The 26,928-nt window shown below is 34.8% G+C and overlaps 1 protein-coding gene across 1 annotated transcript in view; it reads right to left on the bottom strand.

Annotated features, from left to right (window-relative positions):
• The window catches only part of ERO1A (endoplasmic reticulum oxidoreductase 1 alpha), a 50,719-nt gene that overhangs the window by 5,255 nt on the left and 18,536 nt on the right, over nt 1–26,928 (bottom strand). Inside the window, exons 5-12 of the mRNA XM_065940070.1 lie at nt 24,065–24,141; nt 23,900–23,973; nt 16,473–16,593; nt 14,337–14,383; nt 6,041–6,067; nt 5,843–5,935; nt 4,776–5,022; nt 3,955–4,024 (exon numbers count right to left, since the gene is read on the bottom strand). Coding sequence (XP_065796142.1) covers nt 3,955–4,024; nt 4,776–5,022; nt 5,843–5,935; nt 6,041–6,067; nt 14,337–14,383; nt 16,473–16,593; nt 23,900–23,973; nt 24,065–24,141 — 756 coding nt within the window. The remainder of the gene's footprint in view (nt 1–3,954; nt 4,025–4,775; nt 5,023–5,842; nt 5,936–6,040; nt 6,068–14,336; nt 14,384–16,472; nt 16,594–23,899; nt 23,974–24,064; nt 24,142–26,928) is intronic.

Below are 26,928 nucleotides of genomic sequence, written 5' to 3'. Positions count from 1 at the left end.
AAAAGGAAGGGAGAAAGGAATAAATAATGGAGGGAACAACAAGTAAAAACCTTTGGTTTCATAATAGTTAAATGAAAGCCCTTCTCTTTGGTATTAGGAAAAACAACCAGATCTTTTACCATTTATTATTATCATACATACTTTATTATCATACAAAAATCTATAGAATATAGTGAAATCCATGTACCCTCCAAGTTTCAGAGAGAAACTCATTAAACTCATCCAAAAGCAGTATATGTCTTTAAGGGGTAAGGAAGAAAGAAAGGAAGCTAAGAACATATCCTTCTTTCACACCAATGGAAATTATTAACTAATTCTCCAATGACTCCCCTGTCCTGAATTTACAGTGGAATCCCAGGCTTACAGTACTTGAAGCAGGAAATCTGACATACATTTCAGATGAAACATTCATTATATCAAATAGCCTATAATTTGGTAAGTATATAATATTTTGTTTGCTTGTTTTTATTGTGCTAAACCACACACTGAGCTCAATCAGAAGAGAACATAAGCAAAGATCTAAAAATGGGAATAAATCAGCAAAGACTGAAACCTACTATTCAAAGCAGACCTCAGTTCACTCTGGAGACAGTCTTTCCCCAGATGCGTCATTCAGCCTGAGACTTTGAAACAGTCAACAGCCGTACCATGTAAAAGATTTATAATAAGGTCCCAGATCTTATACCTTATTAATTTAATACAAAGCCCAAATTATTAATAGTAAATGTTACCACTTGTTAGCAATATTCTATATCCTGTGTTTCTATACCCTTTGGAATAAGTAAAAAGTAATTCTAATTTTCAACTTAGTTTTATAAAAATTTACCCAGCAATACTACTCTTAAGTAGATTTTTGGTGATTTGAGGTTTCCTTTAAACTTGTATTTCAACTTCAAATTAAAGAAAACTCACACTTTTAATAAGAATAACAGAAACAGAGCACTAAAATTACTCTGAAGTTGATGTCCCCATCCTATAGGTGCTGACCTCTGGAGGATTTATAGTTGGTGTAAAAGTCTACAAAATCCCTGAGTAGACAAGTATTTGTATATAGACAGAACAAATAGCTCACATGTACACACTATAAATTTCCAAATGGATATAAATGTTATGGTCAATAAAACACAGCTTTTACATTACAAGTGTCAATAAGTGCATGGTGGATTTTGAGAGTTATATTTTCACTAATAAAACACTATTATCATGTGGAAAGGCATGAAAGCTCTTGACTTAGACTGATACTTTTAAAGCTTGGAAGCCTCTAAACAATGTGCATGCTTTCGTACACAGTGTCTAAACTCAGTATCTGAATCTATGTTCACTAATTCAAATTGTACGACATATATGGAGAATAAATGCGGCTGCTTAACAAGAGTCAAACTAACATTGCAAAATTAAAACCAAGCACAAATGCTTAAATGAACATAATATAAAAGAACCAAATTAATAAGCTAGAAATTTACTAGACCAGAACAAAGAGAAAATCCTTATGACTTCCACAAATAACAATCAATGTCCAATAACCTGAGTACATTCTAAAATTAACTCAGATTAGAAAAACGTATTAGCCTTAAAATAAACAGACCCTAAGTCACTTACAAATTCTCCTTGTTCATATACATAGTTTTAAGATCAATACTAAAAATTATAGTCAGTGAGTAGAATGATCAAACATTCTGTGGTTTAACCACATTGATCATTGATCTATATTCAGTGAAACCAACTGGCCAAAAAACAATTCTCACCCAATTCTCAGATGTTCTATAAGCCTTCAAGTGAGATCCTATTCTGTGTTGAAGTGAACACTGAACACTTTTCTTTCATACAAATCCTCTACTTATAACCATACACTGATAGAGTGTAAAGGAGACAAGAAGAGATATTAAAATAAACTTATGTGACTATTCAAATCCATGATGTTCATTATAAACCATAATTTCAAAAAAAGTAAATACCGATGTTAACAAGCTTCTTTGGTGTTTTATTCTTTTCTTGTAAAAGGACTCAGAAAAATTATCTGTTAAATTTCATAGGCTATCAAAGCTGAGTATTTCAGAGTTTTGATAAAATTAAAACAATGTGAGAAATATTTCTAATCTGCACAATATAAAACAAGTAGATGTCAAAACATTCTCTCCATAAACCAGCAAGTCTACTAAAAATAAGACAGATATCAAAAATAGTAGGAAAAAAAAGTCATTACAGCATCTTCCCCTCACTTCTAAGTTCCTGGAAGCTGTTTGTAGGTTATATAAGCACTGAGGTATGTATTTCTAGCAAGAATGCTTTAAGATGGGCAGTCAAAAATAACTATTATCTAACAGCAAAAAAGAAAAAACAAGAGTGCAAAAAGTATTTTGTTTGCAAGCCATGAAAAATCAGGTTCTTTCTATATCGAAAGAAACAAAAAATTAGAAACAAAGAGAGACTGTCATAAATATTCTGATGAAACCACATCAAGCCCACTTCTACTTAGGACCACCTGCTTTACTTACCTATACCTTTATAATTGAGAACAATAATATAATTTTACTTAAGTATTCAAAGTGAAAGTGAAAGTCGCTCAGTCATGTCCAACTCTTTGCCACCCCATGGACTGTACAGCCCCTGGGATTCTCCAGGCCAGGATACTGGAGTGGGTAGCCTTTCCCTTCTCCAGGGGAACTTCCCAATCCAGGGATCAAACCCACATTGCAGGCATGTTCTTTACCAGCTGAGCCACAAGGGAAGCCCTTCTAAGTCTTCAAAAAGACTTAGAAATCCCTTGAGGATGGAAGCCATCTCTCCCTTTAATGACAAAAATCACACTCCACACACAACGAGCGTTTAGTAAATCTTTTCAATGAAATTTCTTATTTGTTGAATGTTGAGGCAAATAGGCACAAAGATGGTCTTGCCTGGAGTCATACCTCCATTAAGAGGCAAGACAAAGACCAGAACCCCTCCTGTGCGATCTCAGGTCTTCTGTTCTTTCCAGGACTGCCTGCCGACGTACCTAAATGCCTTTGTGTGTGCAGTCACTCACTTGTCTCTGACTCGTCGTGGCCCCATGGACTGTAGCCCACCAGGCTCTTCTGTCCCTGGAATTTTCCAGGCAAGAATACTGGAGTGGGTCGCCATTTCCTTCGCCAGGAGATCTTCCCAACCCAGGAATCAAACTCGTGTCTCCTGAATTGGCAGGCGGATTCTTTACCGCTATGCCACCTGCTGCTGCTGCTGCTAAGTCGCTTCTGTCGTGTCCGACTCTGTGTGACCCCACAGACGGCAGCCCACCAGGCTCCCCCGTCCCTGGGATTCTCCAGGCAAGAACACTGGAGTGGGTTGCCATTTCCTTCTCCAACGCGCGAAAGTGAAAAGTGAAAGTGAAGTCGCTCAGTCATGTCCGACTCTTAGCGACCCCACGGACTGCAGCCTACCAGGCTCCTCCGTCCATGGGATTCTCCAGGCAAGAGTAATGGAATGGCTTGTCCTTACCTTCTCCAACTATGCCACCTAAGAAGCCCTAAATGCCTTTAGTTCCCAAGGGATGATATGAATGCCAAAACAACAATATGCCCTCTCCCTCTAAAGAGCATCCCATAATTTAGCCAAAACTATTTTCAGAATTCTCTCCAGCAGAAGACAGTTTCTGCTTCTCCAGCTCTAGATCCCTTTCCTTTCATTCATAAGCTCTATTTACTACACGAGAGAATCAGTGTGAAATGAAAGCCTTCTGTAAAGAGTACATTCACACACACATTTCTGATGTTATGTTGAAAACAACACAAACTAAATCTTAAGTTGGACCTGCTTTTGACTTTCTCTTTTTCTTGAGGAAAAGAAAGATTATGACTCCGATTTTTTCTTATAATTTCAAGACATGTATTCGGATTTACTGTTAAGAATAAAAACATGGCTTTATAGTCATATCTGCATGTGAGGTTACATTTAAAGATTAAAGTATAAAATTATTACCTTTAGTTTGTTTGCTTCTTTTTTATTCCCAGCAAAAAATGAATTCTCATCAAAATGCAAAGGAAATGACCTGCATTAAATAAAACATATTTTCTGAATAAAACAAAAAAAATAATCATTTTCATATATTATAAAATATTAAAAGTCCTGCTAATACAACATTTTGCTGGTCAGTGATGAATAATATAAGTACAATAGAGTAGAATAGATAGTAAAAATAAAAATTCTTTGAGTCAAGTGCTCGGGCCTGTTGGGCTGGGAAGATCCAGAGGAATCGGGTGGAGAGGGAGGTGGAATGGGAGACCGGGATGGGGAATTCGTGTAACTCTATGGCTGATTCACATCAATGTATAACAAAACCCACTGAAAAATAAAAAAATTAAAAAAAAAATAAAAAAAAAAAAAAAATAAAGATGTGCAATGCCTGGATTCTTGATTGGAGTGTTAACACAAAAAAAAAAAAAAAAAAAAAAAATTCTGATGCCCTCAAACAAATTCTTATCCTCAAATATAAAAGCTAACTGTATAACACAATAGAATTAGGGCCCAGACCCAACCTGTTCAACTAAATATAAAAATAATGCAAGTATCAAATACCAAAAGAATGGTTCTTAAAACTAAAAATATGCACCTCTTAGTTCATAAGTCAAAATGAAAATAAAACCAAAACTCAATTTTAAAAGACCTGTGAGCAAAATTAGCTTTTAATTATTTTTTAGATAATTTTCCTTTAAGTTGATTACTTAAGAATTTAATTTTGGATATCACTTGTCACTCTTCTATTAATATATAAGTTGCATGAGTTGTAATACACAATTTACTTGATTTCATGAAGTATTTCCAGAAGTAACATTTTGTTTTCTGCATCCTGATCTTTATTTCCAGTGAAGAGTTGAAAATCTGGGCGCTCAAAGAATGGAACCACTTTAGATAAAGCCCTTAATTCTATTAAGTAGAGAAAATACAAGTTCTTAAGCCTTCGTGGACCTTCTCCTTCAGTTAATACTCCATCAAATCGCTGTTGAAATTCTGTAATGTTGTGTCCCCATTTTTTTTCCAACCACGTATCTGAGAAGAAAGAATTAAATATTAAGAACTGAATTTTAAAATTAAGTTTCATTGTACTTAGATTATTTATGTTTGCAGAAGCTAATTTTATTTTATATTTTAAAATATATAATCAATACAACCATGAAAACTGCTTTACATAATTGAGTCTTTAACAGTTTCATATTAATATTTTATCTTCTAGAACTCATACTTAGAAGGAAAATAAACTCAATTATTTTACTGAGAAACCAGGACTAATCCAATCAAATTCCTGAATATAAATATATTCATAATACCAAGATACAGCAGTCAAAGATGACTATCTGAAATTACTAATGAGTTTGAAGTTCTAATTAAAGTTAATATGATTTTGTTTCTAAGAAGTAAGAGATACTTTAGTTCTAGAATAAACATGTTACTGATGAAAATCCAACAAGGTCTCATTTTTCAGCAGCCTTGTAAAGCGTGAAGTGCAGCAAAAAAAAAACAAAAAAAAAAGCTTTTGCCCATTAAACTACAGGCCTGAAGCTGACATGCAAACATAAGGATTCAGATACAGTAGTATCTAATGAAAACAACTGTGCTCTTAGGAGCTATTTTAATTCCCACAACAAAACAAAAGAACATTTCCAAAGTGATGTGTATGATTTTGAGCAGCTTCTTAAAAGAAAGTAGACTGGTAAGAGTAGGTGAACTTTTCCTGATAATGTCCACAGTTCCCACATTCCTGCCTAATATTCAACAGGGCCAATCTTTTCCCATCCAGGTAAATACCAAAAAATTTTAAGGATACCTGAAATTAAGTGTGGTAAAGTGAATAAAAGTGACTATTATATACCTTGTAGAAGATACCGTGCACTCAAATGCACATTAATGCTTGCATGCAGGCCAGATATAAGTCTGTAGAATGCTCTTTTCTCTACGCAGAGACCTACAAAAGATAATTTGGAAATAGAAATTTCATATGTGAAACTTGTAAGATATAAAATTAATTTTATGTGAAAAAAATTAAATTTGTTTAAAAGTGTCCAATTACCTTCTAGCCAACTGTAAAAAGTATTCTCTGAAATTAAAAGAAAAATAAGTCACAAGATTGTAAAAATGCCAAAATATACATTTTTCAAAAGTTTAATTTAAAGGTCCCAGTCTTGTTTGCGAAGGAGAAAGGTTCTTGGTATGGATTCACTTTAAGTGCCACCCAGTTGTTCAGTCTTCAGAAGCCTTTAACATGGCCTTAGGTGGCCATAGCCTTATAACTTTCTGGATAAAGTGTTTTATGTGAGGTCAAAACACAGAAATTAAACAGCAAATCTATACATGGAAAAATACTTAGCCTTAATAACAATTCATGTTATAAAAATTAAGAACACATTATACACTTTTTAAAATGAGAGAAGTCAAAATTATAAAATAGTATTGGAAGTATATTATTTGTCTATAACTGATAATATTTTATGCCATGCAATATTTCAAAAGAACAATTTAAGGAAATGTTACAAAAATCAAATTTCACTTATATTCTATGGCCTACAGCAATCACTATTCATATACTTAGACCTAATAATTCTGCTCTTAGAATTATGCTCTAAAGAAACAACTCAAAATGGAGGTGGGGGGATAATACGTAGAAAGATGATTATGTTCTACATAATTTTTAAAACCTGAAATAACCAAAATGCACAACAAAGCCTAAGCTAACATGATAAAATACTATGTATCAGTTAACATGACTGAATAATATAAAACTTTAAAATGACAAGAGTGTGGAACACAGACAATGCATGAAAATGTTTGTTTGAAATAATACATAAAAAGGCATATGAAATATTATACCTATGTGAACATGTTATGTATATATCTACTAAAGATGACAGACATTGTACTATATGGACCTTTTCACCACAGTTGTTCATAGTAATATTAATAATCAACCAAACAAGCATAAAAGTAATGGAAGAAATGTCAAATAGAATAAACATACATTTATATATTTACAGATTACATAAAAACTTAAAACACTTGCGTCAGAAAACTTTATAAACAAAGGCAAAAGGCAAACAAACTGAGTAAAATGTATGTTGCAAATGCAACAAAGAATAATATCTTGTGTATAAAAAGTTCATACACCAAATAAAAATGCTAAAGCACCCATTAAAAAGGGCAAATAATATGAATAGAGAATCCATAAAGGAAAAACACAAATGGTAGTAACAGATAAAAACTGTTCTGTCACACTAATAATAAAAATGCAAATTAAGCATATCTTGTACAACACAGGGAACAAAGCAAATATTTTAAAATAACTATAACTTGAATATAACCTTTAAAAATTCTGACTATGTTGTACACCTGAAACATATAATATTATACATAAATTATATTTTGATAAAAAAATAAATTAAAATGCAAATTAAACTGTAAAGATAGAACTTTAAAGAGTGAAGAAGAAATAAGATACTTAATTTAGACAAGAGTTAGGTAAAACTAGGTGGCAAAATGAGTGGAAGGGGTGTAAATTAGCACACCCTTTCAATAACAGAAAGAATCTGGTCGCATGTATCAAGCACCTAAAGTGTCCTTATCCTTTGATCCAGTAAATCCATTTCTAGAAATCTAAGTTGTTATGGATGAATGTTTGTGTTCCCTCCTAAAATTCATATGTAGAAGCCCTAAACTCCCCCTCTCTCCCCCACCATATGGTATTTAAAGGTGGGTCTTGGGGAACTAACTAGGCTAAGATGAGGTCATGAGGGTGGGGTCACCATGATGGAATCAGTATCTTTACAGTTATCTGTAAGCCTGGAAGAGGGCCCTCCCCAAGAACCAAATCTGCTGGCACCTTGATCATGGACTTCCCAGCCTCCAGAACTCTTGAGAAAATAAATGTCTTTTATTTTAGCCACCTAGTTTATGGTATTTTTTTAGAGCAGCCTGAGCTGATCAGGACACAGGCTGAGGAAGTAAGTTGACATGGTAATAATAATATATAAAATAATAATGTATATATTATAAAAATATTAGTATAAACATGAAAATAATAATAATTATCAAAATGTTAGCAGAGAAGCAGTATGAAGTAGTTAAAAGCATAGACCCTGATCTCAAACTGCCTGATTTGAATCCCAAACTCTGCTACTTACAAATCATATGGTTTTAGCTGAGTTGCCGAACCTCTCTGGGATTCATTTTCTGTCTATAAAAATGGAAATAAAAATCCTAACAAAATGTCCTAGCATTGTTGGAAGGATTAAATGAATTCATATTTGCAAATTACTTTGAAAAGTACTGGCATGTCTTCTTAGCCATTATTAATGTCAGTTACTTTGGGGTTGTGGGATTCCAAGTGATTTGTTTCCTTACTGGTAACCTCTATGTTTTGGGTTTGTTTTTTTTAAGTTAGGACTTAGTCATCCAAAGAAATTTTCGTTTAGTTTTACAGTCCTAAAGTAGACTGTGAATATGATCCAGTTAGATAATCACCTAATATGTCAGCTTTCATATTTTACCAGAAAGAACAGTTAAAATTACACTTATAAATAAGATGTTTTCTCTAAGGATAGCCTCTACAGGTTAAACCATCTATACTTTGATAATGAGACAGGTTAAGATCTTGAAATGGTATTAAAAAACTGAAATAGCTTCTCTTTTCTTTTTTTTATTTTAAACTTTGTTTATTTTATTAAATTTTTTTACAAACCCTAGTGTTGAGGGCTGACTTTCAGTAGACAGCAGTGAGGGAGCTGCTCTGCTACATATGAAACCCTGACCCAGAAGCAGGCCGTCTGCCAATGGTTCAGCACCAGGTTCCCCACGAACGTGTGGTGCATGGTGGGCGAGGGGGTGGCCGCCTTTCTGTCCATGCCCCATGGCCCAGGAGGAAGGGCTGTCTGCACTGGTGAAATAGCTTCTTTTAATGTAGCCAGAATATAGCATAGAACTGGGAACACCCAAGGTGGAATAAAGTTATTCATATCTGGAAATTATAGGATCACCACTAACACTAACAAAATATGAGACACCTTTGCAAAAATAATCATACTACTAAAGAATTTCTCTTCCAAATAGTATAGTTATGATTCAGGATTTTACTTAGCTGCTACCATTACTATAAAATAAAGTATAATAATAAAAGAGCAAAGTTATAAGACTTTAGGATTCTGTTACTTAGACATAATATAAAGGCAACCCATAAAAATAATGCTCAGAAGACAGAGAATATGGGGGGCTTCCCTGGCTCAATGGCAAAGAACCCACCTGCCAATGCAGTTGGATCCCTGGTAGGGGAAGATCCCATATGCCACAGAGCAACTAAGCCCATGTACCAAACTACTGAGCCCACGTTCCAGAGCCCAGGAGCCACAACTACTGAGTCCAGTGCCACAAGAGAAGCCACCGCAATGAGAAGCCCACGCACCACAATTAGAGAGGAGTCCCTGCTTCCTGCAACTAGAGAAAAGCCTACATGGCAACAAAGATCCAGCACAGCCAAAAACAAATAAATAAAATTTTGTTTAAAAAGAAGAGAAGTTAGGGTGAGACAAAAGTGATACATTTTAACAATCTCATCTACCTACATAAAGCTAAGTACTGCTGAGTCTTCTCATATTGCTATGCATATGGCCTTAAGAATACAAAAATCATCCCAATCTTACTCATAAAGCAAAAATATTCCCAAAAAGACACTGTAAACCTAAAATATGTTAAAATTTGGCACATTACAATAACTTAAAAAGCTGGCAATAATACCTACACACAAGAATCAGCACAGGCTTGGAAGCCAGTAGATCCAACACTCTGATCATGCCTCAGTTCAGTCGCTCAGTCATGTCTGACTCTTTGCGACCCCATGGACTGCAGCATGGCAGGCCTCCCTGTCCATCACCAACTCCTGGAGTTTACCCAAACTCATGTCCATTGAGTCGGTGATGCCATCCAACCATCTCATCCTCTGTCGTCCCCTTCTCCTCCTGCTTTCAATTTTTCCCAGCATCAGGGTCTTTTCAAATGAGTAGGCTCTTCACATGAAGTAGCCAAAGTACTGGAGTTTCAGCTTCAACATCAGTCCTTCAAATGAACACCCAGGACAGGACTGATCTCCTTTAGGATGGACTGGTTGGATCTCCTTGCAGTCCAAGGGACTCTCAAGAGTCTTCTTCAACACCACAGTCCAAAAGCGCTGAAGAGCGCTCAGCTTTCTTTATAGTCCAACTCTTAGACAACCATACATGACTACTGGAAAAACTGTAGCCTTGACTAGACAGACCTTTGTTGGCAAAGTAATGTCTCTGCCTTTTAATATGCTGTCTAGGTTGGTCATAACTTTCCTTCCAAGGAGTAAGTGTCTTTTAATTTCATGGCTACAGTCACCATCTGCAGTGATTTTGGAGCCCAGAAAAATAAAGTCAGCCACTATTCCTACTGTTTCCCCATCTATTTGCTATGAAGTGATGGGACCAAATGCCATGATCTTAGTTTTCTGAATGTTGAGCTTTAAGTCAACTTTTTCACTCTCCTCTTTCATCAAGAGGCTCTTTAGTTCTTCTTTGCTTTCTGCCATAAGGGTGGTGTCATCTGCATATCTGAGATTATTGATATTTCTCCCAGCAATCTTGATTCCAGCTTGTGCTTCATCCAGTCCAGTGTTTCTCATGATGCACTCTGCATATAAGTTAAATAAGCAGGGTGACAATATACAGCCTTGACGTACTCTTTTTCCTATTTGGAACCAGTCTGTTCATGTCCAGTTCTAACTGTTGCTTCCTGACCTGCATACAGGTTTCTCAAGAGGCAGGTCAGGTGGTCTGGTATTCCCATTTCTTTCAGAATTTTCCACAGTTTATTGTGATCCACACAGTCAAAGGCTTTGGCATAGTCAATCAAGCGGAAATAGATGTTTTTCTGGAACTCTTTTGCTTTTTCCATGATCCAGCAGATGTTGGCAATTTGATCTCTGGTTCCTCTGCCTTTTCTAAATCCAGCTTGAATATCTGGAAGTTCACAGTTCACAATTGCTGAAGCCTGGCTTGGAGAATTTTGAGCATTACTTTACTAGTGTGTGAGATGAGTGCAATTGTGTGGCAGTTTGAGCATTCTTTGGCATTGCTTTTCTTTGGGATTGGAATAAAAACTGACATTTTCCAGTCCTATGGCCACTGCTGAGGCCAGATTTCCAGATTTGCTGGCATCTTGAGTGCAGCACTTTCACAGCATCATCTTTTAGAATTTGAAATAGCTCAACTGGAATTCCATCACTTCCACTAGCTTTGTTTGTAGTGATGCTTCCTAAGGCCCACTTGACTTCACATTACAGGATGTCTGGCTTTAGGTGAGTGATCACACCATCGTGATTATCTGGGTTGTGAGGATCTTTTTTACACAGTTTCTCTGTATTCTTGCCACCTCTTCTTAATATCTTCTTCTTCTGTTAGGTCCATACCATTTCTGTCCTTTATTGAGCCCATCTTTGCATGAAAAGTTCCCTTGGTATCTCTAATTTTCTTGAAGAGATCTCTAGTCTTTCCCATTCTATTGTTTTCCTCATTGATCATGCCTAGAACCTTCCTATGAGTGACCCAGCAGATCCCAGAGTTCAGTCAATAAAGAAGAAATTTTCCCTGACACAAGCCGGAAAATGCCTCACTTTCACACACATAAAAGTGTATGAGTGAATTATCAGAGGCTGAGGCAGCCTGTCTCTACTGTCTGATCCCAGGCACAAAGAGTCATTTTTCCCTTAACCTATGCTGTCCCTGTCAGCATCTTAGATAAACAAATAAAAAGTAACTTCTCAAGTCTCACGTGTGGGAAGAAAAAACAAGTTTGCCCACAAACCTCTGAATAGAAGCAAATTCATATCTGTCATGTATGATAAAGAAATTATACTTACCTTCACTTTTACCTGAAAAAAGAAAACAAAAGTTATATTATTAAAAACTCCTCCCAGATAGCTCCTTTTAAAATGCTACACTTCCATTACTTTTAGTCCATCAGTTCACCCACATAGATAACATCTGAGAGTGATATGCTTGTGACTGCAACTCTTTCTGGTGACAAAAGGAATTATGCCTAATTTGACTAAATGGCCTCATCTCCAAGAGCCTGGATAAAGAGTAGTTTCAGCCTGTTCAAGACTTAATGTGGCCTGACAGGAAAGAGAAATGTAATCTATCATCTAAGCGTACTCTTAAATATCTCAAGGACTCACAGTTATTTGGCTGTCAGAGCCTTTTTACTTATTTATTTATCCTACAGCTATAAGACAGCTTCTGCTAAGGATCTGTGTTATTGCTTCAAAACTCCCAGAACTGAAGTTATAAAAATTTACCCTATTCAGCAATATTTTTAAAGACTATGTGTAAGATCCAAATATGCACAATCCAGCAGTTTGTATGCAGCTGCTCATTAAGTACTGAAAAACTGTCTTCATTTTGCCACTTTTATTTAATGCCATCATTTATTAAAGTACCAGATGCTTATTGCAAATATATGTTATAAAGAGAACACAAAGACAAAAAAAAATATATCACTCATAACTCCCTGAGCCCAAAGATAAATACCATTTACATTTTGGTAAGTGTTTTTTTTCTTTGTGCACAGGATAGTGAGATATTATACTAATTATGTTTTTATTAAAAATATATAATACATACTGTCTAATACCTGCTTCTTCTCCTAAATGCACTATTGATCACCACTGATATAAATGAATACAAAATTTTCAGCAACATTTAGAATGGCTATATTCTACTATATAAAAATACCATAACTCATTTAACCAGTTCCCTGATGATAAACACTGACATTGTTCCCATTTATCTTTAAAATAAGCAAAGGTGGTTAATTAACTTAGCAGATCATAATGTGACTGACTTCACATAAGAGTGAAGATTATCTCTTGCCTAGGAATTTGCATCTCATCTGATATTAAATCAATAGTTTCCACTGAGTACCATATGTGACTCCATATAAATCAAAAGCCGTGTTTAAAGACATTCTTTCATTTCTAACCTAAGAATGACTAGTCTGCCAACATTTATGGAATGATGCAATCTCACTGCTTTCCAGAAGTAAAGTTATGTTTGTTGACTCTATGATATCAGCAGTTTTTCAAATAGATTTAAAAAATGAAAACCATTCCACAGTTGCTAAAAGCACATCAAAGAATTTGTCAGTAAGCATATATTCAGAAAACACAGATATGTATTTCCTAGGGAAAAAGCCTGAAATCATACACTTGAAATGGTTTATTTAACAAACTGTTCTGCCTCTTATAGACTGGGCAAGGTTTGTGACTTTAAATTTTATGTCCCCTCTGTACCTATCCAGTGCCTAACACATAGTGAATAGTGGATAATCATTTGTTGAAGAAACAAGCGATTTTCACTACTGTAGACAAGACCATTAAATGAGGAGGGCGATTTTCATTGATCATTTAACTATTCCATCTATTATGTTTCAGGCTCTTTACTAAGGGATGAAACCAATAAATGCTACTCATATGTTCAAAGTACTAGGGTAGATCAATAGATACATGGTGGTGATGGTGGTGATTCAGTCACTCAGTCGTGTCTGACTCTTTGCAATCCCATGGACTGTAGCCCACTGGGCTCCACTGTCCATGGGATTTCCCAGGCAAGAATACCAGAGTGGGTCACCATTTCCTTCTCCAGGGGATCAGGGACTCAGGGACTGAACCAAGTCTCCTGTTTGGCAGGCAGATTCTTTACCACTGAACCACCTGGGAAGACAATAGATACATAAGTAGTAAAATAATGCTAGCAAGTGGAAAGAGCTGAAAGAGGAACAAAATAAAACATAAGATCATTTTGTGAGGAGAGAGAGATTACTGCCAGTTAGGGGGGATCAGAGAAATTGACAGAGTGGGCAAGGAAGCATTTAAGCCAGATCCTGAGTATAAGTAGAAAATGAAAAATGTTAATGAGATATAAAGTCAACTGAATTTGAAATCAGACTCCCAAGATATACAATAATTTCAAGTTTTAGGACGATATGAGGCAGAAGTTTTTTGGATATTCATTGAACTAAAAGATGAGTAAAAACAACTGAAAGCCTGAACACACACATTCTGCAAAAATATATTAAAAATGTATAATTTAAATTTCATCCTAAGATAGTCTAAATTCATTACAAAAATATTCCTTACTGAAGTGTAAATATTTTCAACACCCATTTCTCTGCAAGAATGAGGCATAACTTCTGTGAAAACAGGAATATATGATCTCAAATGCTCCTGCCAATCCTTATCTTGCCTCCTCCTTCCTTCTAAACAAAGTTCACTAGCTGATAAATAACAGTGCAAATAAATAACTCACCTTGACCAGAAGCCAAAGGATTTAAAGGTCTTTTAATTGTCTGTGGCCTAGAAACAAAAAATTAAAGTATAAAATATAAATATGTTACCCATCATGGTATAATTAGTTAAGTAAAAGTGAAATTACCTCAGAAAGGTTTTTAATAATTATGTGCGTGCATGTGTGCTTAGTCATTTCAGTCGTGTCTGAATCTCTATGGGATTCTCCAGGCAAGAATACTGGAGTGGGTTGCCATGTCCTCCTCCAGGGGATCTTCCTGTCCCAGGAATTGAACTTCATCTCTTATGTCTCCTGCATTGGTTAAGAACTATATCTAAAATCAAACTGTTTTACTGACCTTATAAAATATTTATTTTTTCTAACTGCTATAAGGGAGGATGGTTATTTGTTTTATTGATAAGTTATGGATCTTTTCCCACTGTAGCAGCCAAAAAGTCATTTCATAATCATTTCTTCAAACAAAGGAAGAAAAAAACACCAGTCGAGCTCTTCTCCTAGTTACTAACATATTTTTATATATGTTATATACATGTATATGTCATAAAATACACTCATTTGAAAGACAAGCAGGAAAAAAAGGCAAATATTCAACACAAGCACTAAAATAAAAAGGGATAAAAACAGTGTGGTTAGATTATTTTCCACTTTGATAATTTTAAGTCTATCAATTTGCTCTGTGGCCATCAAGTTTATTATAATTTCAATAAAGATGGTTTTTAATAAGTTTTAGTAACTATTTAATAAGAAAAAAGAGAGTAATGTCACTAAAATGTTTTTAAATCCCAAATTAAATTCATTAGTATCACTACTAGAGTATAGGGATCATTTTAATGTACTTTATTTTACAATTGCACAACTTGAGACACTTTGAGAACAGAACATGTAAGCTGTTTTAACATACTCAATTTTAGTGCCTCCTACATTGTTTATATTTTAGAAATATTATGCAGACAATGATATAAATCAATTAGGAAACAATAACTAACTAAAAACTAATACAAAATCTAACAAATGCTTTAGTTCGGCTCTATTTTAGTTTATCTAAAAAAATTAGGGAAAAAAACTCTAAAAATTCTGTAAATCAAACATTCCTAATATGAGTCAATAGAATTTAAATGAAACACATGGCAGAAATGAGTAAATAATGAAAACTCTCCATTTTCTAAATTGCAGAAATTCTGCAAGTCAAAAAAAGAAACTGCTGATCTCAAATGCTTATATTTGATACAAAAAGTGGAAAGTATTTTTGCCACACTTGGGAACTCCAGAAATTTTCCCAGAATTATCCCTATCTCTGAGATAGCATAACACCCATGTGGATGCTACCTTACCATGTGGGTGCTCAGTTACCTTAACACCCATAACACAATCCCTTCCAAAACTCAATAAGTACCCTGTTTACAGCCTAGAGGCTTACAAGTGGGTAAACTTGAAGCATGTCTCAGTCTCCCACTGTTCAAACTGACAGCTTCCATTGCAGTCGGTAGGAGGACAAAGAGGGTTCTTCCACTTACTATGTCTTTGACACTAGACAGATCACTTAACCTTTCCAAGTGTCAGTTTTTCTATCTGTAAACAGTGATGATTACAACACAGAGTTGTTACAAGGACTAAGGAAGAAAATGTTTATAACATATTTAACACAACAACTGGCACATCATGAGTGTTCAAATATTACTTATTTATAGTTATTCTTTGAAGAGAACTTAACTTTAATTTGAAAGCAGGTAAAATAACCACAGCAACAAAAAAAGAGGAGTATAGAGCACTGAAAAGAATATGCAGCTATATATCCTAATTTATTCCCTGCACTAACTATATCATCTCTCTGGCTCTAGGTTAGCTCACCTGAGATCCTATAGCCCACTTAAGGAACATTTGAGAAATGCCTACAACACTCCCTTAAAAGTCTAATACTATTCTAAGTCTTTTGGAAAAGAAAGAAGTATTTGTTGAAATGCATGTTTATGTTTCCCCAGAGGGAAACTGGATTAATGAATGAGTATGTTACTATGTCCAAATACATCCTTTAATAAAGTGAACTTGATTTGTAATTTTAAGTCATTATGATCCTGTTTGTTTATAAAGAGAAGTGAGCACATCTTTCAGGAATTTTGAAAGGAAAATGACACATACTTAAAACAGTTTTCTTCATAAATGACATTCCATATCTTCCAAGCATCCGGTCCCTTGTAACCCGTGTAGCGCTCGGGATTAAGGAGCAAATCAACATACTCAGCATCAGGAGACTGTATGTCTGTAAAACAAAATGTTTTATAATAATCTTTCTTTTTTTCTCAGTTACCTTAAAAAGCTAGTATGACACACTGTATTCCATTGATTCTAAGGCACCACAAATGTTAAGAATGCATCTGGGACTTAAAAACACCTTTTAGGGAGAAAAATACAAGGGAGAAGAAGAAGGGACAAAAATATCCACATTAAATGACACACCAGTGGCAAAAGCATCCTGGTTTTATGTGAATTATGGAATATGTGAATTATAGTATTGAAGGAACATAGTAATTCGATTCTAGTAACCTATCCAGGCAAAGAATATCTGTACATTTCCCATCACAGTAACCACAAGCAGTTCATAAGTAACTGAGGTAAATGAAGACATATTAGTACCACATAGTTTGTTACCAAATACTTCCTTTTTACGTGACCACTACAAAGTTGTCCCAAAAGTATAATCCTAAATATGCAAAAAAAGTATAAGTAGAATGATATTTGTATCAGTATTATTTATAAAAGGGAAAATCAGAAGCATCCTAAATATTCAACAGAGCAGAACACAGGCTCTGGAGCCAGACTACCCAGATGAGATGACTGGATGGCATCATCGACCCAATGGACATGAGTTTGAGCAAACTCTAGGAGCCAGGGACAGGGAAGTTTGGCATGATGTAGTCCACAGGGTTGCAAAGAGTTGGACACAACTGAGTGGAAGAACAACAAACAACCTACTACCTACTGACTTTGAAACCCTGAGCAAGTCATGTAAACTCTCTATGCCTCAGTGTCATTTGTAAAATGAGGATAATACTCATAGTGTTACTGTGAGACTTAAAGAAGTTTAAAGATGCAGAGTGCTTAGAACAATAATAGAGTAAAATAAATATTAACTAGTGGTATTAGAAGATCCTCTGGAGAAGGCAATGGCAACCCACTCCAGTATTCTTGCCTGGAGAATTCCATAGACAGAGGAGCCTGGTGGGCTAGAGGCCATGGGGCCACAAACAGTTGGACACAACTGAGCACCTAACACTTCCATTTCCATTTCCACTGGTATTATGATATATAATAGACCACTTTACCATCAAAAGAGCTATTAAGTACAAAGGCAACCTAATAAAATGAAAAGATAAGCACTATAGAAAAGATAATTATAGATATATATGAAAACCACACCAAAATTGGTGGGATATTGGTTTCTCATATGTTCTATAAATTTGTATAATGTATTAAAACTTTAAAACAAAACCAAAAAAATATGACCACTACTCCTCCAGTTGCCTTATGGAATTAGCTAATAATACAGTAATACCTAATTCAACTATAAAGCTTAACAGCAGGAACTAACAAAGAATAAGGAAGTCAGTGAAAATAGCCTCAAAGCAACCAAAGTGGCTGACAAAAATCTGAGCCAAAAGGTGCTTACATGACAGTCCATCAAGCTCTCTACAGTATTTACTTCTCATTTAAAAAATTAAGATAAACTAAGCTTGGTTATTTTTAACCCAACTCACAGTTCATTAGAGTCATAAATTAGAAGGAAATCTGCTTCTGGAAACAGCACAGTGATAGCACTTAGAAATAACTGAGAGTTAAAGGTAAAAGTAGCCATTAAAATAACTAGAAATAAAAATAAAACCTTTAAAAACAAATCTGCATGGAATCACCTAGTTTAGGAACAGATAACTCTGTTCATCTCAATTATTAACAGTACTATAGAGATTACTTCAGCATAGCAAATTATAATAAATTCATAAAAATAACACTGACTTTCAAAGTATATAAATAATACTTAGAATTTAGTACCTTAAGACAGAAAACAAACCACCAAGGAATGATTAAATTTCCAATATTGTGCCTCATTAGAGATAAACATTAGCTGACTCATAATTTTACTATGACGTACTTCATCTCTCTCCAGCTTCATTTTTAAAAGTTACTATAACCATATTTTCCCAAATGACAAAAGCTCAAATTTCTAATTAAGATTAGATGTCAACTACAGGAAAAAAGCTATTAAAAATACAAACACATGGAGGCTAAACAACATGCTTCTGAATAATCAACAAATCACAGAAGAAATTAAAAAAGAAATCAAAATATGCAAAGAAACAAATGAAAATGAAAACACAACAACCCAAAACCTATGGGACTCAGTAAAAGCAGTGCTAAGGGGAAGGTTCATAGCAATACAAGGTTACCTCAAAAAACAAGAGAAAAATCAAATAAATAACCTAACTCTACACCTACAGCAACTAAAAAAAGAAGACATGAAGAATCCCAGGGTTAGTAGAAGGAAAAAAAATCATAAAAACTAGGGCAGAAATAAATGAAAAAGAAACAAAGAAGACCACAGCAAAAATCAACAAAGCTAAAAGATGGTTCTTTGAGAAGATAAATAAAATAGACAAACCATTAGCCAGACTCATTAAGAAAAAAAGGAAGAATCAACTCAACAAAATTAGAAATGAAAATGGAGAAATCACAACAGACAACTCTGAAATACAAAGGATCATAAGAGACTACTATCAGCAACTATATGCCAATAAAATGGACAACTTGGAAAAAATGGACAAATTCTTAGAAAAGTATAACTTTCCAAAACTGAACCAGGAAGAAATATAAAATCTTAACAGACCCATCACAAGCACAGAGATCAAAACTGTAATCAGAAATCTTCCAGCAAACAAAAGCCCAGGACCAGATGGCTTCACAGATGAATTCTACCAAAAATTTAGAGAAGAGCTAACACCTATCCTACTCAAACTCTTCCAGAAAATTGCAGAGGAAGGTAAATTTCCAAACTCATTCTATGAGCCACCATCACCCTAATACCAAAACCAGACAAAGATGCCACCAAAAAAGGAAACTACAGGCCAATATCACTGATGAACATAGATGCAAAAATTCTTAACAAAATTCTAGCAAATAGAATCCAACAACATATTAAAAGATCATACATCATGACCAAGTGGGCTTTATCCCAGGAATGCAAGGTTTCTTTAATATCTGCAGATCAATCAATGTGATATAACACACTAACAAATTGAAAGATAAAAACCATATGGTTATCTCAATAGATGCAGAGAAAGCCTTTGACAAAATTCAACATGCATTTATGATAAAAACCCTCCAGAAAGCAGGACTAGAAGGAACATACCTCAACATAATAAAAGCTATATATAATAAACCCAGAGCAAACATCCTCAATGGTGAAAAGCTGAAAGCATTTTCCCTAAAATCAAGAAGAAGACACGGGTGCCCACTCTCACCACTACTATTCAACATAGTTTTGGAAGTTTTAGCCACAGCAATCAGAGCAAAAGAAGAAATAAAAGGAATCCAGATTGGAAAAGAAGAAGTAAAACTCTCATTGTTTGCAGATGACATGATCCTCTACACAGAAAACCCTAAAGATCCCACCAGAAAATTACTAGAGCTAATCAATGAATATAGTAAAGTTGCAGGATATAAAATTAACACACAGAAATCCCTTGCATTCCTATACATTAACAATGAGAAAAAGAGAGAGAAACTAAGGAAACAATTCCATTCACCATTACAATGAAAAGAATAAAATACTTAGGAATAAATCTACCTAAAGAAACAAAAGACCTATATATAGAAAAATATAAAACACTGATGAAGGAAATTAAAGATGACACAAATAAATGGAGAAATATACCATGTTCATGAATCGGAAGAATCAACAATCAATCTTGATTCGTGAATCAAGAATCAACCAATATAGTGAAAATGAGTATACTACCCAAAGCAATCTATAGATTCAATGTAATCACTATCAGACTACCAACGGTATTTTTCAAGAACTAGAACAAATAATTTCACAATTTGTATGGAAATACAAAAAACCTCAAATAGCCAAAGCAATCTTGAGAAAGAAGAATGGAACTGGAGGAATCAACCTGCCTGACTTCAGACTATACTACAAAGGTAAAGTCATCAAGACCGTACAGTACTGGCACAAAGACAGAAATATAGATCAATGAAACAAAATAGAAAGCCCAGAGATAAATGCACACACCTATGGACACCTTATCTTTGACACAGGAGTAAAGAATATACAATGGAGAAAAGACAATCTCTTTCACAAATGGTGCTGGGAAAACTGGTCAACCACTTGTAAAAGAATGAAACTAGAACACTTTCTAATGCCATACACAAAAATAAACTAAAAATGGATTAAAGATCTAAACCTAAGGTCAGAAACTATAAAAGTCCTAGAGGAAAACATAGGCAAAACATTCTCTGACATAAATCACAGCAGGATCCTCTATGACCCACCTCCCAGAGTAATGAAAATAAAAGCAAAAATAAACAAATGGGACCTAATTAAACTTAAAAGCTTTTGCACAACGAAGGAACTATAAGCAAGGTGAAAAGACAGCCTTCAGAATGGGTGAAAATAATAGCAAACAAAGCAAAGAATTAATCTCAAAAATATACAAGCAGCTCCTACAGCTCAATTCCAGAAAAATAAGTGACCCAATCAAAAAATGGGCTAAAGAACTAAACAGACATTTCTCCAAAGAAGACATACAAATGGCTAACAAACACATGAAAAGATGCTCAACATCACTCATTATCAGAGAAAGGCAAATCAAAACCACAATGAAGTATCATCTCATGCCAGTCAGAATGGCTGCTATCAAAAAGTCTGTACACAATAAACGCTGGAGAGGGTGTGGAGACAAAGGAACCCTCTTACAATGTTGGTGGGAATGCAAACTAGTACAGTCACTATGGAGAACAGTGTGGAGATTCCTTAAAAAACTGGAAATAGAACTGCCATACAACCCAGCAATCCCACTGCTGGGCATACACACCAAGGAAACCAGAGTTGAAAGAGACACGTGTATCCCAAAGCTCATCACAGCACTATTTATAATAGCCAGGACATGGAAGCAACCCAGATGTCCATCGGCAGAAGAATGGATAAGAAAACTGTGGTACATATACACAATGGAATATTACTCAGTCATTTAAAAAGAAATCATTTGAATCAGTACTAATGAGATGGATGAAACTGGAGCCTATTATACAGAGTGAAGTAAGTCAGAAAGAAAAACCCCAATACAGTATACTCATGTATATATATGGAATTTAAAAAGATGGTAACAGTGACCCTATATGCGAGACAGCAAAAGAGACACAGATGTAAAGAACAGTCTCTTGGACTCTGTGGGAGAAGGTGAGGGTGGGATGATTTGAGAGAATAGCATTGAAACATGTATATTATCATATGTGAAACAGATCGCCAGTCCAGGTTCAATGCATGAGACAGGGTGCTCAGGGCTGGTGCACTGGGATGACCCTGAGGGATGGGATGGGGAGGGAGGTGGAAGTGGGGTTCAGGATGGGGAACACATGTACACCCACGGCTGATTCATGTCAACATATGGCAAAAACCACTACAACATTATAATTATCCTTCGATTAAAATAAATTAATTAATTTTTTAAAAATAAAATAAAATACTGAAAGGTTATTTAATAAAACAAGTCCTAAATAAGACAAATGCTTACTCTATAGACTTGTTATAAGAAAAATAAAAGTAATATATGAAGAAAAAAAGATTTACAAAATACCTATCCTCTATCTACCACTACATACATTATTTATTTCTTATAAAGCTGTCCTTTTTTAAAAAATATATTCACCCTCCTGTAAGAGAAGAAACAAAAATATGTGGACAAGTTATTCAGCCAAGATAACAGAACTCCATCATATATGGAATGAATTACTGATTTGTGACACAAAAGTAAGCATGTAGCTTTAAAAGGATGCTTTGGTAAAGGTATTCCCATTCTTTCTCTAATACTGCAGGCCTAAAAAAAATATAAGTTGCCGTGTTACAAGGTGAATTTTATCTCACATAGCAATGTTTAGGCCAAAGAATCCTTGCAGAAAAGATGGCAAAATTAGGGCTGGGAGAGCATTTTATCATCCTTTCCTTATTGGCCTAACACTAGGTATAACTCCACAGTTCTTTACTCAACACCCTTTGGGCCCAAATATGATTTGAAATTTATAACTTTTCAGATTTTAGAATGGTAATATAGTACATGCAACATATGTTGAATATTGTTCCAGGAGAGATTGGGGCAGCAACCTTTAAACAAACACATAAATATTTCTGTAGTAAAAAACATGAAAAAAAAACACATGAATATTCATACTGAGTGAATCTGCACTAAATTTAAGGAGAAAAATAGCCATTTTTCAAAGTTTCAGATTTGGGAATTAGAAGCAATGGATTACAGATATGTATCCGCTAAAATATGCTCATGGTTTTCATTAAGTAAAGTTTATGTACTTTTTTTTCTCCAAAATGAAGCCACAAATTAAAAATGAGTACTTTCCCTTTTTCTTTTCCCTTTTTTGTGGAGGGGGGTGTTTCAGATTCATCTTTTGCTTATAATTAAAATGATCTATATCATTCTTTTCACTGATTTTTTTTGAAAGATCATTAGTCTGTTCCAAAAGAAGCAAAGAAGGATACAAAAACTCAACTCAGTTTCATTTTGTTTAGCCAGTTAAAATGCTAACAAGTAAACTTACAAAAAAGGAGATACTAAAAAGAAACAATGGAAGACTGGGAGAATCTATAAATCTAATTTAAAAATCCATAAATCAAATGTTCTAATGGATTCTAGGACTCCTAGATTTTAATCGTACCACAGCTCTAGCTTGGTTCTATTTAAATGTCACAGACATAACTCATAATTCATTATTTTCTTTCCAAAAAACAACACAAATCATCATTAAGGAAAATATTTAACAATCCAAGGTCAGTACAACAAAGCAGGTTACACAAACTACCTGTATACATTACAAAAGTTAAATATATATATTACTAAGTACACAAAACTGCAAACTCAGGAGGTGATTTTTTTTTTTTTCAGAAACTGGGTTTTCTTTTTAAATCCCACTCCAGTGTTCTTGCCTGGAGAATCCCAGAGACGGGAGAGCCTGGTGGGGTGCCATCTGTGGGGTCACATGGAGTCAGACATGACTGACGTGACTTAGCAGCAGCTCATGGATACTTGGGTTGTTTCCACCTTTTGGCTGTTGCGAATAAGGCTGCTGTGAACAGGGTGTACAAGTATCTGCTTTACTGTCTTCAATTTTTTGGGGGTAAATGCTGAGGAGTTGACTGTTAAATCACATGGTAATTCTGTGTTTAGCTTTTTGAGGAACTGCCAAACTGTTAGAAACTGAGGATTTTTTTTCTTTAAATTATTTCAAAAGAATTTTCTTCCTTAGGTACAATCTTAACATGCATAGTATAAAAAATGTTATACCATCAGCTTCACAGAAGTTGTCTGAGGAATCATCATGCTTGGTCCACTGAAGAACAGCCTTCTGTGTTTCCTCACTTTAAACAAAGAAAATGGAGTTACTCTTTTTCTTAAGTTAACATTTCACCTGAAAAAGCATAAAATACTATTGCAAATAAAACACCAAACCTCAGAGATTCATCCACAGCTCCAAGTCGTTCAGCTTGCTCACATTCTTCAATGAGATTATTGGCTTCTTCAGAATACTAAAACAAAAGGGAAAGAAATAGAATTCAATTGATTGTACTTTAAAAACTTTTAAGAAGACTGTCGAAGGCATGTGAGGTTCTTTTAGAGCTAGCATCATCCCCTTGGTTTCAAAACTTTACAAGAAAAATAAATAAATAAATAAGCCTCACATTCTTCCTGAAGCTAAAATATAAGTAAAAGGCTTTGCTCTTTGTTTTGTTGGAGAATACAACTTACTATTATGTTTACAAAATAAAGAATAATTTATAGTCCAACAACTATCAAAATGTCCACTAAAAAAATCTTTGAGGTTAAAGAAATCTCTTGGCAAGGAGTCATGGGGCAGTGTTCCACTTTTCTAATGACCTAATTGTGAGCATCAGTTTTCTTTTCCATAAAATAAGTGGTTGGGCTAGATCATGTGCGTCTACGATCTATTTCAACTCTAAATACCATAATTCTAAAAATGCCCCGGAGGCTACCAAGTCTTATAAAAATACTCCAATATCTTTAGGTGCTTAAAATACGTTCTTTAACAACTGTATTTCTTTGCAAAGTCAAAGTCACAATATTTTTCTGCTTGCTGTGTACAAGGGAAGTAAGTTTGGATCATGAGACTTCACGACACACCAGGCATCACTACCATACAGCTAAAAGATGACATTGGAAGCAGGAGACCACAAATTCAATCACTCAACACATGTAAACTGAGTGCCTATCATGTCCTTCTTGTAAGGATGATCATACAAATGACTGTCCAGACAAGGACTCTTTTGAGGATAAAATCGAACACTGAAATAACTGAAATGACATAATTGTTTGAAATGATGTGTTTCATCACATTGGTCGACCTAAAGAAAATTCAACTCAAAAACTACTTTCAAAAATAAAATTACTTTTTATATATAATTAGGACTTCTCTGGTGGCTCAGTGTAAAGCATCTGCCTGCAATGCAGGAGACACGGGTTCTATCCCTGGGTTGGGAAGACCCCCTGGAGAAGGAAATGGCAACTCACTCCAGTATTCTTGCCCAGGCAATACCATGGACAGAGGAGTCTGGAGGACTGCAGTCCTTGGTGTTGCAGAGTCAGACACAACTGAGCATGTGCTCACACATACATAATTAAGTATAAATGGGTAAAGGCATATGATGTATAACTCTTAAATGATTTAAAAAACTCTATGTATTTAAGCTAAGACAGTTGAGGCAAAATATTAAAAATTAGTGAATGTTTATAAAAAGTGTACAAATATCTTTATATTAATCTTGCAACTTTTCAATAAGTTAAATTTATCTCAAAATAAAAAAGTTAAAAATACTTATCAAAAAGTAAACAAAATTTGTTCAAGAGATAACATACACTTACATATTTTAGTATACCTATCTATATTTAAGCAAAAGTTGTTTAACTTTATTATTGTGATTACCTGAATATTAAAATGTAAGTTAAAGAAAACAACTATTCCTAGCTCCTATTTAATAACTCAGTCAGCTTTGTAAGTCACATCTGTCTCAAAACCACATCACTGGCATTTTTTCTGAAGAAAAATAATTTTTCTAAAATGCTTATTATTTTCAACGTTTTACAAAATTGCCCACAATCTTCTTCAAAGTTAATTTGAAATCATTCATACTTTCAACTGCTGCTGCTTCTGCTAAGTCACTTCAGATGTGTCCAACCCCATAGACGGCAACCCACCAGGCTCTCCCGTCCCTGGGATTTTTCAGGCAAGAACACTGGAGTGGGTTGCCATTTCCTTCTCCAATGCATGAAAGTGAAAAATGAAAATGAAATCACTCAGTCATGTCCGACTCTTAGTGACCCCATGGACTGCAGCCTACCAGGCTCTTCTGTCCATGGGATTTTCCAGGCAAGAGTACTGGAGTGGGTTGCCATTGCCTATTCTGACTTTCAATTGACTCTTTTCCAAAGATACAATTTTTAATTGAGAAGATTTCCCTCCTGGATCAGCTGGTGAGGAGTCTGCCTGCAATGCAGGAGACCCAGATTCGATCCTTAAGTTGGGAAGATACCCTGGAGAAGGAAATGGCAACCCACTCCATTATCTTGCCTGGAAAATCCCCATGGACAGAGGAGCCTGGCAGGCTACAGTTCGTGGGGTTGCAAAGAGTTGGACATGACTGAGCCACTTTCAATTTAACTGAGAAAAATATTACTTCTACAGGTAAATATATGAAAATATTTTAGCCCACATATTTTCACAGTTCTATTCTTTGCCTCTAAGTACATCTCTTTACTAAATAAGACAAAAATCATCAAATAAATTATCCTTATTTTTTAATTATTTTAAATGTTTTACAAATAGAAATGAAATTGTAAGCTTTCTTAATTTAGGTCAGAATATGGGCTTCCCTCATAGCTCAGAATATAAATTTATTCAGTTAAAAACAAGAGTTCATCAAGAGGAGACTCTTCCCACAAGGGGAGAGTCTCCAAAACACAACTGTAAAATTTTGAGAATTTAATCTAGTATACCATTTGAGCTTTCTTCACTTAGTATGTACAGTTCTTTCCTACTTTTCATATCAATGAATATCCAGGTCTTTGTTTACAAGCTTTATTATAATAAGTACAACTTGCTAAAGCTTCAAAAGCTGAAATTTGTTTGTTCTTTTCTTTAAGCAGTCCACCAATAGATACTTTGAACAATGATTCTCTACTGATTTTGAAAATGCAATCAACATTTAGAGGGCTCATGTATTTACAAATGATCAATACCAATGAAGGATTCTTGGACTATTTAACAAAGTAGTTCTTCAAAGGCTCAAACATTTATAAAA

This window comes from Muntiacus reevesi, chromosome 7 (genome assembly GCF_963930625.1).
Source record: "Muntiacus reevesi chromosome 7, mMunRee1.1, whole genome shotgun sequence".
Lineage (NCBI taxonomy): Eukaryota > Metazoa > Chordata > Mammalia > Artiodactyla > Cervidae > Muntiacus > Muntiacus reevesi.
The sequence above is the reverse complement of the archived record's forward strand: the minus strand, read 5'-3'. Positions and strand labels throughout refer to the sequence as shown.